The sequence below is a fragment of the Mesoplodon mirus genome (genome assembly GCF_964341445.2).
Source record: "Mesoplodon mirus genome assembly, chromosome: 8".
In the NCBI taxonomy this organism is placed as follows: domain Eukaryota; kingdom Metazoa; phylum Chordata; class Mammalia; order Artiodactyla; family Ziphiidae; genus Mesoplodon; species Mesoplodon mirus.
Window position 1 is genome coordinate 100,332,546 of NC_138984.1, and position 19,385 is coordinate 100,351,930.

The following is a 19,385-nucleotide window of genomic DNA, read 5'->3' on the forward strand; positions in this document are numbered from 1 at the left end:
ACGTTGGGGGTGCTTGAGGTGTGGGTGAGGTATGATGGACCTGAAAACACTTACTTGTCTCTGTCTTGCTAATCGTCCTGCCCAGGGCCAGCTCCCATGGCTCTGAGCTGCCTCTGTCTTGGCCAGTCCTCAGTGGGAATGGGGATGCTGGCACAGGAGCCCAGGCTGTGGCTGGCCGGGCCTGCTGGACGGCAGAGAGTCGGCCTGGGTGTGCTGGCCCCCTGGCATCCCTGAGTCCTGCTGCTGCCTGCTCTGCTTCCAGTAAGAACTCCCGCCGATTCACCTCAGCCTGTGGGGGGCAGGAGGCTCCCTTCCCCAGTCTACTGGCCAGACAGGCCTGTGTTCAGATACTCCGTTGGCCTTTAGAAGCTGTGTGACCTCCAGCAAGTCCTTCCATCTTTCTGAGCCTCAGCTTCTACAGGTCTAAAGGAAGGATGAGGCGGCCCTCCTGTGAGGTTATGGTGCAGATGAAGGAGGACCATGTGCAAAGAAGCTGGGGTTCACTTAAGAGTGTCCCCTCTTTGTCCAGCCCTCCCCCCTTCTATCCCCCCTCTCTTCCTTTCCCCTCCACTTCCCTCCTTCTTCCTGAACAGCCCTGGAGACTTGGGGTGTGCACACTTGCTCTTATTTTTCCTGATTATCATCTGCTGCAGACCAGTTGCATGGAAGATCCAGTGCACTGTCGGAGGATGGATCAAAGATAAAGTAAGCATTCTCCCTGCCCGGTGGGAACATTATTTATCTGCACATCCGTGTGTACTGGTTGCTGCGTGCACGTGTCCATGTCCATTCTCTCACTAAGTTGGTCTGCTCCTTGGGATGGCAGCCTCACCTATGCAGTCAGCCTGGGACCTCTCCCTCCTGGGTGGCGTCTGCACTGAGCCTCCTTGGCCAACCCAGCCTTGCAGCTTCCATGTCACTGAAACAGGAGGGAAGGGGGCAGGGCACAACCTCTAAAAGAATGACATAGCCCTTGAGGACATGACATAAACTGGTTAGAACCAATTAGGTCCATCCAAGATGGCAGAAGATTTGACTTCCAGTGGACCTTGAGCCTCACTCTACGCTCATTTTAACACATTGGCTAAATGACACACCCACAGGAGCCATGACAGTTCTGATGCCGACCATGAAAGGCCAAAAAGTGGGTGGTGGCCCATTTCCTGAAAATCTCCGCCCCTTCTCCAAAATAGTTGGAATAATCCTCCCACTCTTTAGCCTATGAAATTACCCAGCCTATGAAAACTAACCACCCCATATTTTGGGGTCTCTTGCCTTCTGAGACAGACTGCACTCTGTCTGTGGAATGTGTTTCTTCCAAGGCTGTTCTCGCCTTTTGAGATGAATCACATTCTGTATGCAGAATGTATATCTCTCTAAATAAATCTACTTCTTACCTATAATATTGTCTCTCACTGAATTCTTTCTATGATGAGACATAAAGAACCTGAGCTTCATTAAGTCCTGAAACAAGGTGTGTGATTTCAATTAAAAGACAGTGGGTGTAAGTCTCAATCTGAGCTGTGCAGTTTCATCACCGCTGCATCTTATTCTGGTTGGGCCTGGGACCCGGTGGGCTGGGGAGCAGGCTGTGCTTCCATACAGTTTTCCAGGACACTGGGTAGGCCAGGGGGATGAGGCTGAGGGGAGGGGAGGGAAGAAGTGAGGTGCCAGGGAACCCAGCTTCCGTGGGCCAGTTCTCAGACTGCAGTCAGTACAGATGGACCTGAGGTTGTGGAGGGAAGGATGGAGGGAGGGGTGACCAGTATTCCTCTTCCCACACAGGCACCAGCCCTCAGGGAGGCCCAGGGTCTCATCCTCTCCCTGGCCTTTTTAAAGGAAGGCACTTCTGAAACTGAGCACGACCCTGTGTGGCTCCTGGGCATGGAAGCCTTTCTGTGTCCCCCATTTCTTGTTGGTAGGGAATAGACTCCAGCCTCCATGACCTTCCCTGAGTTCCAAAGGGCAGTTTCAAACAGTTGCTAATCAGGGAAGGGATGGGACGCAGAGACAAGGGAGGAGCAGCCAAGAAACAACAGTGCAACCTTGGGGCAGGGTCCTGGTTCTGCCTCATGGGACACACATAACAATATCTTTGAACTCTTCTGCAGAACTAAAACCCCCAGCAAATGGAAGATGCTAACAACTTGATGAAGCATTCTTCATTCCAGAGAGAAGGCCACAGTTTGTTATCCTTGAGAACCACAGAAGCTCATCAGGAGACCACCTGAGGCCAGAATAAAGGAGTACAGGTTCTGCACACACCCTGATCCTGATCAGCAACCCTGGCCTTGAACCACTGCTATAAAACTCCTCACCAAATCCTGCCCCCACACCAGGTTGGGGCATACAATTTTTGAGGGCATGAGCCCTCTGTGTCCCCTCTGCCTGGCAAAGCAATAAAGCTATTCTTTTCTACTTCACCCAAAACTCTGTGTCCGAGATTTGATTTGGCACCGGTGTACAGAGGCCGAGTTTCCAGCATCACTTCTGTGTGTGGGCTCTGGGTGCTCCCTCTGTGCCCACTGGACAGTGATCTGTGTTCAAACTCCTTGCAGACGAGGCCATGTGCCCACGTATTCTCAAAAACCTAAAGTGACGTCACAACAAAAAGGAATGTTAGAAGTCATTTAGTGTTTCCTAAATGTGGGGAACTCTTGGCCCACAGCTTGCAACAGGTATTCTGGGAAGAAATGGAGTCTCTGGCCAAATACATTTGGGTAGCACTGCCTGACTCTCCCTGTCCTGCCATACACACACTGGGATACCGGAGATGCTGAGGAGACTTGGCATTAGTTTAACTTCCCTTAATAGGCCATTTTCCAAACTTATCTGCACATGGAACACCCTTTTGGTTTGGGCTGTTTATTGCCACTTTGCCAAGCATTTTGGGACTTGGATACAGCCAAACCTTTTATTTTATAGATGAGAAAGCAGACAGCCAGCAAGCTTGGTCCTCTCACCCCCACCCCAGGGAAAGGCCTCAGCTTCTGAACACGTCTCTTCCATCTCTGCCTCTTTCCTTCCCTCTGCTTCTCCCCCTGTGACTTCCAGCTCCCTTAGTTGGCAGCCACCCCTGCCTGAGCTTGGATCCCATCAGTCCTCTAAGGAGAGTCATAGGAGACCTTTTTGCTGACTCCTTGTATAGATGGCTCAACCTCAAGAAACCTGAGCCCTGAGAAGTTCCTGGCCACCTGGGCTGCAGTCTTTAATCTTGGAACTGCTGGTCTCCAGGTGAGGGATTGCTGAGCTGCTGGGAGTCTTAGACTCTCATGCAAGAGGATGATTAGTAAGTTCACTTTAACTCATGGTTACTCCGAAGGAGGTGTTTAAATGTGATGCACTGAGGAAATTTCATTGACTGATACATACCCTCTGTACATCCAACACCAGTTATTGACATCCGAAGACAATTAGTGCTGAGCACACGACACATTTGTTCCTGCCATCAACCCCGGGAGCTGACCAGGGAGGTCAAGAGAGTTGCCCAAGATTCCAGGACCAGGACAGGGGAAGTCAGGGCCCAAACCCAGGGAGCAGGGCCCTGCAGTCTGCACTCCAGCCTCTGCGAGCCATTATCACTAATGTTATCGTGGGAAGGATGGGGTGATGCTGTGATTCATAAGAAATATATATTTGGTCATTCAGATGACCAAAATATATTTCTCGTATATATTTATTTGGTCTTTGTCCACTGTTCCTGGCTCACAGCTTCCAAAACGCTTGGAATTTCCTAAGTGCTGAAGAGTGATAAAGGTGTTTTTTGTTATTTGAATGAGGTGATTTTTGGAAGCCCCTAAGGTTGGGGCCTGGTTGTCAGGGGAACCAACCACCTGACTAGAGGTTTGTAACTTTCAGTCTCACCCCCTTGATTTCCAGGCAGGAGTAGGGCTGGAGGTTGATAGTTAGTCATCATTGACCAGTGATTTAGTTAATTATGATTATGTAATGAAGCCTCCATAAAAACCCAAAAGGACAGCTTTTTGGCTCTTTTTCAGAGAGCTTCTTGTTGGGGGAGCCAGAATGTTTCTGTGCCACTGTGCTGGGGCCCTGTTCAGGACCTCACGCTACGCTATCACTTTACCTGGTTGTAGGTTCCTAACCTTTAATAACCTTACATATATATATATATATATATATATATATATATTTTTTTTTTTTTTTTTTTTTTGTGGTACGCGGGCCTCTCACTGTTGTGGCCTCTCCTGTTGCAGAGCACAGGCTCCGGACGCGCAGGGTCAGTGGCCATGGCTCACGGGCCTAGCTGCTCCGTGACATGTGGGATCTTCTAGGACCGGGGCATGAACCCGTGTCCCCTGCATGGGTAGGTGAACTCTCAACCACTGCACCACCAGGAAAGCCCTATATATATATATATATATTTCTTTTTTTTTAAATTGAAGTATAGTTGATTTAAAATGTTGTGTTAATTTCTGTTGTACAGCAAAGTGACTCAGTTACACACATATATTCTTTTCCTCAGTTACACACACACATGCCTTGTTGTATGCTTTTACGTTATGGTTTATTGCAGGATACTGAATATAGTTCCCTGTGCTATACAGTAGGACCTTGGTGATTACCCATTGTATACATAATAGTTTGAAGTTTGGGGTTCAATAACTTTTGATAATAAATCGATAATCTGTGAGTAAACTGGTTTTCCTGAGTTCTGCAAGCCCTTCTAGCAAATGAGTTGAACCCCCGGAGGGGGTCGTTGGAACCTCCAGTTTGTAGCTGGTGGGTCTGTCACTGGCGTCTGTGGTGAGGGTGGTCCTGTAGGACTGAGCCCTCTACCTGTGGAATCTGATTCTGTCTCCAGGGAGACAGTGTCAGCATTGAGTTGAACTGCTTGTTGCTGTAGGGAAGCCTCCTCCGCACGTTAGAATTGGGCTTGGGAACCCTCTTCCGATGGGGTTCACTCGTATTTTTAACAGGTCCATTCTTTCTAATACCAGGCATTTGGGAACCAATGCTTCAGCTAGTGCCCTGGGGGCTGGGGCAACCTATTTCTAGAGGGACACTGCACTCGTGCATTTGTTTCCTGAAGCTGTGCCCAGGTGGGGAAGACACATGCAGGTCACTGGACCCTCCCTCTCTCCCTCCCTGGTGGGGCCCAGGAGCCATCTGTACAGACTGTGTTCTCTGACAACCGCCCCGTGGAGCCTGAAGTGGCCGTCCCAGTATCAGCTGGCGGAGTGGATCAGAGAACACAAAATTGCATGGATAACAAGTAAGCCCTGGGCAGCCTTTATCTTTCCCTAAACAATCACAGTCATGTCATTTGACTCTGGATGCTCCATTACGTTTCAGATTTATTTCCAATCATTCAGAGCTGCATCCATGGGAGACAGAGGTGCCTTTGAGCTCCGGCACCTGCTGTTCCCCCCCACATGTCAAGGGCTGACGTTTGATGTCTTTATCCGCAGTCGGCGTGATGATGGCTCACTCCTTGCTCCCCACTCCTAGGCCCACAGCCCCATTCACACCCAGCGAGGACTTCCATGCCCCACACGCAGGTGGCAACGTGCGCGGCCCAGGGGGAGCCGACCTCCTCCCTCTCTTCCCTCTGGCAGAGCCTGTCTGGGTCCCTGGGAGAGGCCTCTGCAGCTGGGTTCCTCCTTCGCTCCCTCCCCCACTGGGCGGCACCCAGTGCCCCAGGCGAGGTGCGTGTCTTGGGCTGCAGGGGGCGCTCGCGGGCTGCCTGGTGCTGAAGGTGGGGGGGTGGGGCTTTCTCTCCTGGACGGGGAGGCGTTGGGGGGAGGTGAGTCCTGGTGAAGTCCTTCAGATGAAGTACTCCTTTCTGCTGTTGTCACCGTTGTCCTGGAGGGACGGGTCGTCCTGCAGGGCCGCGTCGGCGCTCTCGGCAAACTCCGTGCCCTTGGCCTCGTTGGTGTGGTACGTGCCCTTGTGCCGGTACATGTAGTGCAGCATGAGAAAGAGGAGGCAGACCAGCACGAAGGCCACGGCCGCGATCACGCCTGCAGGGGCGGAAGCACAGGGGTGTGTGTCGGGAGGAGAGGCCGGGCCGGGATGGGGGAGGACGCAGGCAGGACCCACAGGGCTGTGCTGGGCCAGACGCACTGCCGGCCAGACACCAAGCCCAGACTGGCTGGCTCCTTCCTGCCTCACTCTTGCCCTGCCCAGGGCACTTGCCCCTCACCTGTGCCCATCTAAGCTACCCCTGACCTCCCCTCTCCCTCCGTGCAGCATCCTCAGACCGAGGCTGGAATCTTATCCCAGAACTGACCCTGCTCCGAGGCGCTCCCAGTCCGCTGAGGAAGGCAGACCTAAGTGCACCATCCAGGGAACGCGGCTCGAGGGTTCGCCTAAAACTGATAGGTTCACGGGACTTGGAACTTTCAGGGATTTTTTTTTTTTTTTTAGAGATAAGTTTAATTCAAAGAATTAGGTATTTTATACATAGCTATTAAAAGGGTGGAAACATTATTTTATAAAGACACAATCAGTTTTTAAAACCTGGCAAATACAGAGAAACGTAAATGCACGTTAACATGGCCTTAATCCTTCGGCTCAGAAATCACCGCAGTTAACAATTTGATATCTTTCCCTCCCAGGAAGCATTCATGTTTAATCGAAGTTCTCCTTCAATCTTCAAATGAATGGCCCTCTCTAAACCTTTGTAACACTTTAGTATTTAGAACTTGCAATCATTTTCAAGCTCTTCTTACTGGAGTCCCTCTGGCCGATTTACGATTCTCCAAACACTTTTTTTTTTTTTTTTTTTTGCTGTACGCGGGCCTCTCACTGCTGTGGCCTCTCCCGTTGCGGAGCACAGGCTCCGGACACACAGGCTCCGCGGCCATGGCTCGCGGGCCCAGCCGCTCCGCGGCATGTGGGATCCTCCGGGATCGGGGCACGAACCCGTGTCCCCTGCATCGGCAGGCGGACTCTCAACCACTGCGCCACCAGGGAAGCCCTCCAAACACTTTTTATTTGACCAATTTTCCATGTCTTTCTGCACATGTTCTCTCTGCTGAAAATATTTTCCCCTCCCCTTGTCTTCCTGGTAAACTTGGATGCTGCCTTCAGAATCCAGCCTCTGCCACCTCCTCTAAGAAGACTCCTTTGCCGAACTCTCCTGGCCCTGCAGAGCAAATCACTCCATCCCTCAGCATTTCTGCTGTACTTTGTAAATCTGATAACTCTGAGTTTTAGAAGCAGGACAATCCCAGCTGAGGGGTTTCCTGGGCATGGGATTGAAGTGCGAAAACCAGGAAAGTACCAGGAGCGGGCGGGGGCGAGGGCTGCCCCTGGAGAAGTGTGGTGAGTGCCCCTTAGCCCACAGCTCCCCTGTGCTCCTGGGAGGTGGGGTCTGCAGGAGGGGTTGGGAGGTGTGGCTAGAGGGCTGGTCAGAAGGAAGAGGTCACTCAGGCCTTTGGAGTGATGGGGTGAGAGGGCAGGACCAAAGGTTTTGGGTAGGACTAACTGGTGGCATTCTCACGTGGGGAGGTTCAAGTGCAGGTGTTTGCTTTGAAACCCCAGAACAAACCCTCTGCCGTGACTTAGAAGGTGGGTTTACTGGGGGAGGGGCCTTTGGAGACTATGTAGAGGGTACAGACTTTCCCAAGTCCCAGCTTTGTGGGACAATTTCCTCAGTTCCCCGTTGCCTTTAGGGGACACTTCTGTCTGCATGATGTTAATGGTATTGTCTAAGAAAAAGAAGGTCCAGCCGTTCAGTGAGTAGAACATCAGGGTGATTGCCTGCTTTTATTTATTTATGTTGAAACGTGAAGTTCCCTGAGCTAGGAACGAGCTAGGGAGAAGTGTGAAGCTCAGAAGGACACCACAAGCCATAGCTCACAGACTTTGCCTGTCCTGAAACAGAGTTTGGGGTCACAGCTGTGACCAGTAGGGGCCAGGATGGGCTTCAGAGCAAGGCTAGGGCAGGGTTAGGATGGAGAGACAGGGGCGTGAGACCTACGACAAGGAGCAGTGTGGCTTGAGGGAGCCGGGAGAGAAGTCAGGGAACCCTGGTCAGCCCCCAACCCCACCCCTCCCTCACCAGAGCGGCTCTCCTTCCAGCCCCCTTTCCCTGTGGATCTAGGGTCCTGACAGGCCCTGATGCAGGTGCCTTGGCACCTCACCCACCAGGATGCTGTGTTGGACATTTTCTTACAGAGCCAGAGTCCCCCGGTCCACCTTCAAACCACCTTTGAGGGAAGGAAAGCAGGGCCATGGCAGGTCCTTCCCTGAGTGTTTCCTCTGACCCTCCTGGCTGTTTGAGGGGCCCCCAGACAGCGTACCTGCAATGACGGCGATGTCCATCTCACTCGAGGCCATCCCGGGGTCGGGCTCTGTGGACAGAACAGAAGAGCCTGAGGTGAGAGAGGACGGCTACCCATGCCTTGCAGTGTCTCCGCCAAGCCTGCACCCTCTGCTCGCAGGTGCACTGGCCCAGGGTGCATGGGAAACCGCGTGGCACGCAGACAGGCCTCTGGCCGGGGGCGCACAGGGCTGGGCCCAGGCTCTCCATGTCTGCTGACCATTGCTGGGAGAGCATCGTGTCACCCCCAGGGCTATCAGACACCAGTATGGCATCTCCAGGACTGAGCCAGCCATATGTGAGCGACCTCTGCTGCATCCCTGACCCAGAGCCCTGCCTGCACCTGCAGATGCTCACCAGACACCTGCGGGGGTGTGAGGGCAGGCGCGACTGTGTTCAGTGCAGTGTCACCTGCCTCTTCAGGCCTCAGCTTTTCTCATGATGATGGTAAAAACAGACAACCAGTGGGGTGTCTACACATGTCAGGTGTTGGTTTACTTGCCATCCATCTAGTATACCAGGTACATGGTATTATTAACCCATTTCACAGATGGGACACTGAGGCTCAGAGAGTGATGTGCCCACCGTCACACAGCTGGTCTGGTGGGCGAGCTTGAGGCCAGGACTTAAGGCTGTGCTCCCTGGGGGGCACTTTCTCTCTTCTCACTTGAAGACGCCCCTCCCAGGAGGGCTCCTATCCAGAGATCTCTCCCTAAGACCCTCCAGAGGCCTCTGCATCCTTCTTCTGAGGGTAGGGCCACTCTGTGGTGCTATCCAAGTTACTAAGTGCATTTTGCAGAAGCTCAGTGGTCTAGCCAGAAGGCTACGATGTCCAGGAGAGCAGGAACCTCTCCTCTGGGATATGTGTGAGAGGAAGGATTTGCTAGAGCATGGAAATATCAGTGTTCACATGGAAATCCCATGTTCCCGTTACAAGGGCTCCACGTATTAAAACAGAGAAGGCTGCTTCATAATAGCCATTTCCGCTCAGATAATCACTTTAATTATAGCGTGATGAGGTCATTCTCCCCAGCGCAGCTGTCAGATGCCTCTTTCTGATAAGAAGCTGGCTGGTGGTGGAGGGAAGCGGGGGCTCCAGGCTTGAGGCCCGGAGGAGGAGAGCCAGGCTGGGGGCTCTAAGGCCGGCACAGAGCCTAGAGGTGGGGCAGAGGAGAAAACAAGGCCTCAAGTCAGCAGACAGAGCAGGTATCAGGGCAGCGGGAGGGAAGTGCAGACAGGAGAAGGTCAAATGGATGCTGGACTTTGCAATTCAGGGTGGTCAAGTGCAGCCTGGGACTTAGTATCTAGCACACAGTAGGTACTCTAAACATTTACTGAATGCATGGTTGAGGGGATAAATGCACACAGTAAATGAATGCATGAGAGGCCAGAGTTCTAGAGCTTACTCCATCACGGAGCACCTCCCATTTCAGCAAGAAAGAATAGCCCCTTCCTTAAGTTGGCATGGATGGTTGTAGAAGCTCAAATACCCAGGATTGCTGTTAGGAATTTTCCAGGTGAAAGCAAGCCTTTCTTAAGTCAGTTTGTCCAAGGCAGCCAGGATTAGAAAGGACTGCTATTTCTTCTTTTAAAAACAATTAGCAATTCCTTACCATGTGCCAGGTACTGTTCTTAGCACTTAATGTGTTTTAATTCAAATAGTCCCTGTGACAATGCCATTCAGTAGCAGTTATTATTGTCCCCTTTTTACAGATTTGGAAGCTGAGTTCCAGAAAAGTGTAATTGATTTCCCTGGGTCAGAATCTCTCCTGTTTGAGCCTGAGCAGCCTCAAGATGACATGCCTAACCCTGCAGGGCCCTGCTCAGTGGTGAGCCTGGGTGAGCTGGGTGAGGACTAGAGGTATTTGGCTTGGATCACTTGGGGTGAATTTCTTGGCTTGGGCATAGGGACCAGAGCTGAATTTGTTCAAGTTGTACCATGTGACTGGACTCCAGGGTAGTGACACTTCAGCCTGGCCAGACCTGCCACCTAGGTGAGAACTGGCACAGAGGAGGAAGCTTGGGCATGTCTGGAATGGTGGGGATGGTATAAGACAGTGGTTGTCAAAATGTGGTCTCTGGAACAGCAGCATTTCCTGGGAGCCTGTTAGAAATGCACATTCCTGGGCTCCACCCCAGTCCTACTGTACTAGAAGCACTGGGGCTGGGGCCCAGTAATCTGTGGTAACAGGCCTGCAGGTGATTCTGATGCACGCTCAGAGTTGAGAACTGCTGGTATAAGAGAAGGCTTCCCAGAGAGGGTTTATCAGGATGGGCTCTTGAAGGATGAATAGGAGTTTGTGGCACAAACAAGAGTATAAGCATTTCAGGTAAAGAGCTTAGCCCCTACCACAGCCCCTCACCTCTCTCTAGTTCTCAGTTTTCTCCCCAAATGACTGCTTGCCATCCATGGCACATAGGGTCCTGAAATCTGGGCTTTGACCTCTTGCTTCTGGAGATGCTGCAGTGAGAGTCCTCACTGGCTACACCACCTCATGCTGTTTCAGCCAGCAGCAATGATATGGGATATTTGCAGAAGGCTAGTTGGAGTGAGCTCGAATCTCTCCCAGGAAGTTGATGGGTCACTGTGCGATTGGATTACGAGCCTGGAATGAGAGTCCACCCCTTGCTGAGTTTCAAGGGTAAGTAGGAGCTTGGGATTAAAATCACTTCGAGCTCAGGAACTGGGGTGAGGGCCGATGAGAAGCTTGAGGGGGGTGGATTTTATGGCAAAGAAAGGTGTTATTTATGGCCAAGTATGCATCTGAGATCAGAACAGACAAGTCTACTCCTGAGATTGGACAAGCATGAGTGGCCTCCACCCTTTTTGTAGAGACCCAAAGTGCCCTGCACGTTTCCTTCCTAGCTCTCCTCAAGATTGCAACGCCCCCGCCAGAGAGAAAGCTCTTCGAGTCCCAGGACCGCATCTGTCTTACTCACGTGCGTGCCCGGCACGGAGTAACAGTTGTTGAGAGTGATTTGAAAGCCTAGTCCTATCTGGGGAACAGAGGGTGAAACTGCGCCCTGCACTGTCCACATCACTCTGATGACCCTTGGGTTCAAATCCTGGCTTGACTGACTTAATGGCAGCGTATTCAGTAAAATGCTTAATACCGACTGGCTTTAGTTTCTGTGTGTGTAAACAGGATAACAAACCCACTTTGTGGTAAGGGTTAGAAATGATACACACACACATGATAAATATTGTATATATGTTATATAGACAGTTACTATGTGGTACGTAGCTCAGAATAGGTGTTTTTCAGTTGTAGCCACTGTTTTGATTGTGAGTCTTATTATTACTCTGGTTTGCATGGAATTCAGTGCCATTCACTTAAGGGGCAAGTTCCCAGATGCTGTGGGTCCAGGCAGATGCTGGATGCTGGTCGTGAATTCCCAGCATCGTCCGGCTCACAGTCAGACAGCACCGGATGCTCAGTGTCTCTCTTTCCCGTATCACTGCAGGGACCAGGAGAGCTTCCAAGAAACAAAAAGTGAGTCTCTGACCTCAGGATGTTTACAGTTTCCCTGGGTGGTGTGATTGTGATGGATGAATTATTTAGGGCAGTGTCTGTCATACAGGAAGCCGCAAGTCACTGGTGGGTCACAACCAGCTAGAGAGAAGAAGAGGCAAAGAGAGAGAAAGGGAAGGAGAAATAAAGAAAGAAAGCAAAACAGGAAAAGAGAGAGGAGACAGAGAAAAAAGCTTAGAAACCACCAGGTCCATCATCGGCAGTCGGGATACTGTTTAGGGAGCTCTGATTTCTTCTGTGCATACACACCACAAGCATATGGATCTGAGTCACAGTGTAAAGGGGGTTTCTTACTGAGGGCGGATTTTCCACGATTTTCGGAGACTGTGATTTAGACAACAACATGACAAAGAGGGAATACCCGAAACCCTTTGTGTCCTACAGTGTCAGGGTCAAGTGTAGCCCGTCTAAGAGATCAAGCAAGGAGCAGGCAGATGGAGAACAAAGCACGGCCTCATGCCAGTGAAAGCTGATGTAGGCGATGGCGGCCGAAGGGCCAAACAGCCTGATACCTCTGGGCTTCTGAACACCCCCGTGTGGCCACCCAGCTGCAGGCCTTGCCACAAGGCCAGGGCCAAGGGCAGGGACAACAGATGTTTCCCGTAGCTGTGGATCCAGAGGGGGAGAGGAAGGGAAGGGCTGTTCCTGCCCCCAACTCACATGCAGGGAAGTCACCACCTCCCATGGAGCCATGGTGGGGAGCGAGGGCAGCGATCAGGGAGGGAGGCTGATGCTCTCCTACAGGCCTTGGGAAATTTCAGGGGTGGGAAGACTGTTCCAGGACTAGGGAAGTTCTGACACAAGTCCTGGGGGCTCAGCCTCAGCGGGGGAAGCAGGGGGAGGAGGACTGACTAGGCAGCAGGCTCTGGGTGAAGTTGCCACTTACGTTCCTCACGGCAAGCGAGCCAAAGGGAAGTGTTTGTCCCCAGAGAGCTTGAGCAAGTGGTCGACATCTCACAGCCAAAAGGGGCAGAGTCTGTGCTGTAACCTGGGATCCCCGGCTCTAAACTGTGTACCCTCTCCAGAGTGCAAGCTGCCACGGTTGGGAATGGCTTTTCTCCTGTGCCATCTGCAACGTGGCAGCAGCCAGAGCCCTGCTGATTCTCTAGGTCTGCAGGGTGGTCCGCTGCGTGTTTCCTGGTCAAAGGCAGCCCCCCTGGGAGGTAGCAGGGTGCAGAGGGGCTGCCCCTCCATGCAGGCGACATTTTCTGCTCCAGCTGGCAGCTTGGGCACCGCTAACAGGGTGCAGCACAAAGCACTTTAGCAGCAGCTGGATTCTCGGGGCTCCAGTGGTGCTTCTCAGAGGTCAACAGAGAGCAGTGCTCAGGCACTGGCTCCAGGGACACAAGTCGACACTCCTGTTGCCACCAAGAGCCTTGCTTCTCTTGTGTTTTCCGATGAACCTGTGCTGGGAAGTTCTTTTTCCTGCAAGGGTTTGTCTTCAGCACCTCCTGACCCACCTCTAATGGTTTTTCCTATTGCCTCAGGGGTCCTGCAGGAAGCACCCCATTCCTGTTTCCCATCACCCACCTGGTCCAGCCAAGAGGAAGAATTCATGCACGGCACAGAAGACTCTGGGAAGAGTAAGATTATTTAAGCCTTAGTAGCATGAAGGGAAACGCTTGTGGACCAGAAGGTTTATCATCAAGTCCTTGAAGAATTCATGGCATGACAACGGTGTCAGTGCCAGCAATTAGCAGACGTGGCAACCACATCTGTTGCTTGATGGTTTGCTCTGTGCTACTTACACCGAGAGCCTTCTTTTTCAGGGGGCTTAGGGGGTGATGGCTGTGCGTGAGGCTGACTTGGGTTCAGGGAAAGGACAGGAACGTTTGTGGCCCTAGATAGTTCTCATTGGCTCCCACTGGAGTTTCTCCTTCCTTTTCTAGATTCTGGCCTCAAAGGCCTGATGCAAGGGAAGTAGAAATCAGCTGACAATTGACGTTTACTAACTGACTTTCCTTTGTGGTAAGAAAAAGGTCAAAGACATTTACTTTTCTTTGATGGTCTGTTGTTATCTCGCACTGAAAGGCTGTAGCATTCAAGCTACAACAGGGGAAGAATGGGTCTCAGAATATAAGAGCCCCAAGGAAAGAAACGGATAGCTCAGTATCCACTGTCCATCTCTCTTGCAAGACAGCCAAGGTTGGCTGAACAGTTAGCATTTGCCCAGCCCCAGGCTTCACCAGATGCAGAGAGGATGAGGTCTGTCCCCAGAAGGTTTAAGACTTGGTTGAGGAGACACGACACATTTACATGAAAAGTTAGACTCTGTGTGTTTAAGTGTCAAAATGAGCAATAAAGACGTGCCTGGGAAATAGAGTCACAGATGGAGAAACCAAACTTATGGTTACCAAGGGGGAACCGGGGTAGGGATAAATGGGAGATTGGGATTGACATATACACACCACTATATGTAAAATAGATAACTAATAAGGACCTACTGTGTAGCACAGGGAACTCTACTCAATACTCTGTAATGGTGTATATGGGAAAAGAATCTAAAAAAGAGTGGATACATGTATATGCATAACAAATTCACTTTGCTGTACACATGAAACTAACACAACACTGTAACTCAACTATACTCCAATAAAAATTAACTAAAAATAAACTTTCTTTAGCACCTACTACATCCCAGCAACGTGGTGGATAGTTAAGGCAAGGCCCCTGCCTTCAAGGAGCAGACCGTACAGCAGAGACAAGGACGTCTGTGGGTAACTTTGGAAAGGGTAGGTTTCTGGGTTCTCCCGAAGGCTTCCTAGAGGGGGTGGTCCCCAAGGCTGGCCTGCTGAGATGCTGCGTGGGTGATGCCAGCAGCAGTGGTGAGGGAAGGACGTGGAGGGAAAGCTCACGGTGGGTCATCGGGTGTCGGGGTCTGGGCTCCCGGCAGCTGCAGGTTGTATGCTGGGGAGGGGCGTTACCTGCCTGCAGCCTCCAGCAGGTCACCCTTCCTATCTGTGCAGAGAGCCTGTGTCCCCTTCTCCGGGCTTGCAGACCAAATTCCCCAGACAAAGTACCTGGCCAGGAGAGGCCAATGTGCATTTGACCTGCCTTTTATCAGAATGTGCCTGCCATTCTCAAGGTCAAAACTATTGCCCTCATGGTCCCTGTGTGTCACCTTATAAACAGTCTCCCAGCCCCAGGGCTGCCAAAGTGCTGTGCAATGTTATTACACTGCTCTGAAATCCCATTCAATGATCCAGCCACGCTTTCCTCCTCCTGGCTGTGATGCTGCATTCCCTGTTGCCCTGGTGCCTGATGCTGCTATATAAAAACAGGCACAGATGTCTGGCGGGTACCGGAGCCTTGCAGGCTACAACATACCAGCCACACCAAAACACTGGTGGGTGTAGCACTGGGGCCTGCGAGAGGGCAAGGAGAGGTAGACTCCATGCTCTGGAGATCAGAGCCATTCCCGGCATCAGTAAACTGGGGAAGATGCAGCCTGGGGGCAGAGGCAGGAGAGGGGGTCTTCCTGCCTCTGGATCCTTGCTCAGGGAGTTTTCATACTCAGGCATTGTCGTGTGGGGGATATGCTCAGGGGAGAGGAACTGAAAGCTGAGGATGCTGTAACTCACAAGCCAGAGTGTCCAGGCTTTCCTCCACCTATATTTCCCTGCTATTATCCCTGAGCTTTTTGTTTTTTTCAAATAGAGCCTTATTCCAATACAACGACCAGTCTGCCTCAGTTGAGCTACAGGGTCTAAGTAAAAGGAAATGCTGCTTTGTCTCTCTTCCTGGTGCCAGAGTATAAAAAATGGAGCCCCTGGGCTTCCCTGGTGGCGCAGTGGTTGAGAGTCCGCCTGCCGATGCAGGGGACACGGGTTCATGCCTGGGTCCGGGAAGATCCCACATGCCGTGGAGCGGCTGGGCCTGTGAGCCATGGCCACTGAGCCTGTGCGTCCGGAGTCTGTGCTCTGCAATGGGAGAGGCCACAACAGCGAGAGGCCCGCGTACCGCAAAAAAAAAAAAAAAAAAAAAAAAAAAAAAGGAGGCCCTGTCTCCCCAGCCCAGGATGGTGACAGCAATGGGAGTCAGCAAGGAGCCCTAAAAGGCGGGGGAGGGAGCATCTGGGGAGACAAGGGTCTGCTGAGCAAGATGAAGTTGCCAGTGTCCACATGCGGATGCTCCTCTGAGAGAGGGAACCTTGTCAGCTTGGGCTGTGTGGGGTTTGGGGTTTGTTCAGGAGGCAGCAAATATCCCCACGGCACAGAGTGAGGAAAGGGAACCACCGTTCCCTCCCCACACCCTGTGCCCACCGCCTCCTGAGGACCTGAGGGTTTCTAAGAAAATGGAATTCAAAAGAGACAGGAAGACGGGGAGGAGAAGATCCAGTCCGGCTGCTGTGCCTGGTCCTGGGAAGGATGCTGGCGCTTGGTCTCCGTCCGCTGCTCAGGCTGGGGGCTGGGGGGTGAGCTGCAGAGGTGTCTGGTTCAGCAGGCGTCAACAGAAGCTCAGACTTGAGACGATGCCAAGACCACGGAAAGGAGCTCAGCAGGTTTGCTCTTCCCGGGAGGAGGAGAAAGCCTGCCCTGAAAAGAGCTGGTGTGGCTTCAGCTCACTGGGAGAGGAGCCCCAACTATTTAACTTCTGATGTGCACCTGTTCCTTTATCAAGCGCACTGATCTTCACATTGAAAGGAGAACAAGAGGAAACGGAAGCTGAGGAGGAGAGGAGGCGGATGTCACCCGGGAGTGAGATAGCGTCCCTGCTCTGACCAAGGTCAGGGTCCAGGCTCCGGAGGCCCTCACACCCCACCGGGAGGGGGACGGACTGGAGCCCTCCTATCCGCGTGTGCACAGGACTGTGCTCAGCCTCTGGGGTTTGTGTGACATCCGGGTCAGTGTGTGGAGCTGGTGTCGAGGCCTCTTATGCTGTGGCTGTTCCCAGCTGATGGCCCTCTCCTTCGTCTTACTCTGTCCAGCTAGGTCGAGCGGCACCTCGGAGGTGTGATTCGTCCTCATGGGCAGTTCTGCAGCTCTGTTCCCGATCCCTACCCAGATCCAGCCCATATTCTAAGCCTCAGGCTCCCCAGGCTTGGCTGGGCTCAGAGGTCCCCAGACACAGTCCATTCCCAAGGCCCCATCTTCCTCCATCCTCCCGAGAGGGGCTGTGCCTACTCAGAGCTCACTCCTTGACTCCCCTCTGGACTCTTACATGTGCTTCAGCAGCTCACACAGGGGTGACTCTCTGACCTCTGATCCCTAGAGGAAAAGAATGCCTGATTCCAAGGGCGGACACACGTGGCAAGCCTGGCACAGAACGAGGGTTCAGTATGGTGGGTCCTCCAGGGAAACAACATCCTTCATGTGTCTGTTTCTCTTTCAGGGCTAAAGGGAGACTGGAAGCCTGGCAGCATTGGGGAGGAATTGGCTGAATTATGGATAAAGAGGGAACAGATAAATTACTTACCATCCACTGAGTACAAGACACAAGGCCCTAAGGAGGGAAGGAATGAAACACCCTAGGAGTCTTACTAGTCTTCTCAAATGGCACGTTACCCATCCTTCCCATCTCGAGGTAGGGTGACACCTATGGCATAGGGCAGACTTTCACAGGCAAGTTACCCCACGTCTTGGAGCCTCCTCTCCTGTCTCTGTTACACAGAGATAGTAAAACCCCGGCCTAACAGGACTGACAGCTGAGGCCCTGGTTCCCAAACTTGACTGTGCATCAGAAGTGCCTGGGGGATGGGATCTGTTACATCCCAGCTCCCTGGGTCACACTGTCCCCGCCGCCCAGATTCTGAGTCAGCAGGTCTGGGTTGCACCCGAGATTCTGCGTTTCTCGCATGTTCCCAGGCAATGCTGCTGGTCCAGGAGCCTCCCTTTGAGAACCGCTGAGCTCAGGACCGTAAGTGCTGCTTACAGAGCACGAGGCTCCGTTCAAACACTGTTACACACCTCCCTTTGCAAGGGTGCGATATTAGCCTTCAGCAACTAGAACTGGGGGGGCCTGGTACCCCCTCAGCAACGCAAACAAGCAGCCACCGTCACAGCTGTTCTGGTCACGGCCTGAGCTTAGCACCCTTTCTTTCAGGACCAGATGATGTAGCTGGAGACCCGGCACAGTAACACACTCTGAGAATTTGTCACCTCTGCTGGCTCCCCTGCCTGGCTGGGCGAGGGGACAGGGACACTGTGGCAGGGTCTGGTAGCTGCCCGCGCCCTCTGATCAATGACCTGTCAGGAGACTGCAGCCTTGTTCTCTGGAAATTCTGAAAGGGTCCTCAGCTGCCCTGGATGCCCATGTGTGCACTGAGTGCGCTGAGACCCAGGGAAGGAAAAGAGCCACTGCTGATTCAGCGAAGTACACCTGGGCTCCCATGATGCGGCAGGAAACTGCTTCTCCAAAGGAAGGTGTCTGGGGCACCAAAATGGCAAAGGAAGGAAGAGGATTCTTGGAGATATGGGGCTGGCCCAAAAGTTTGTTCGGGGTTTCCCATAAGATGGTACGGAAAAAAACCCAAACGAACTTTTGGCCAACCCAATATGTTGAGGCACCAGAAAAGGCACTGTGTATCTCAATCAGCATTGCTTTTGGCTTCCCAGATCCCAGCTCCACCAGAACCGGCTGACGCTCAGAAGGCTCTGGACATGCTTTTTCCAGCCCCAGCTCCATCTAGGTGTGGGAAGACCGAGAATATACAGAAAGCTCCCCTTGCCTACTGGTGAGCTGAGCGCGGTGGCCAGGCCCAGAGTGGACGGGGGCGGCACAAGGGGCGGTCCTGCAGGGCGACTGAATCCCCCGCCCCACACCTAGACCACCTTGGGAAATGCCAACCCCAGTCTCCTCGTGTGTCCAATGGGATGGCGCTCCTCTGTAGGGTCCTTGTGAGCTAGTACGTGGTGAGCACCTGGGACAGCGCCTGGCGTAGACTGGCCATTTGACTGTCACTATTATCCTTTTCCACAGTGTTGACACAGCTCCGGTCAAAGTGGGACTCTCACAAAAGGGCAACTTTCATTCTCTCATATGCTCTATGGCCAGTGTATCACCCTGAGCATCAAACACTCCATTTCTAGTCATGGATCTAGAGAAATCATCTGAAACGGGAACAAAAATTCATTCTTGGCAAAGTGTATTGTCATTGGGTTTAAACTGGAAAATAAAAGAGGACAATCTAAATGCTCCAAGTCGAGAAACTTGTTCTGTCAATTACGATACACACACAGGACAGAATCTTCTGCAGTTGCTGAAGGCATGGGTGGGAATTCTGAGCGGCAGGAGGAAATGCTTACAGTATGATTTAATGGAAAGGAACAGGACTCTAAATATAAACTATGTTAAATATGCAAAAAAAAGTCTTAGTAAAAGGAATGAAAGGAAATATACTTTCCTGAGATGGTGGCTTTTGGGTGGGAGCTAGGTTATGGGGGTATTGTTTTCTTCTGATATATAGTTTTCACACACATATACATTCATATATATACATTCATGTACACACATGGCCTCCCATGACCCGCAGCCCTGCCAGTGACCCCCCTGGGCTGACGCAAGGGCTCCTCTAAGGCACGGTCCCCAGGCTTCACTGGCGGGCCTGTGAGCATCTCAGGTTGGTG

The 19,385-nt window shown here is 52.1% G+C and overlaps 1 protein-coding gene across 1 annotated transcript in view; it reads right to left on the reverse strand.

Moving 5' to 3' along the window:
• Window positions 1-5,227: 5,227 nt before the first annotated feature.
• GYPC (glycophorin C (Gerbich blood group)) overlaps window positions 5,228-19,385 on the reverse strand; it is a 44,332-nt gene continuing 30,174 nt past the window's right edge. The window contains exons 2-3 of the mRNA XM_082631102.1: window positions 8,268-8,318; window positions 5,228-5,981 (exon numbers count right to left, since the gene is read on the reverse strand). Of these exons, the coding sequence (XP_082487228.1) occupies window positions 5,785-5,981; window positions 8,268-8,318 (248 nt within the window). The 3' untranslated portion in view covers window positions 5,228-5,784. The remainder of the gene's footprint in view (window positions 5,982-8,267; window positions 8,319-19,385) is intronic.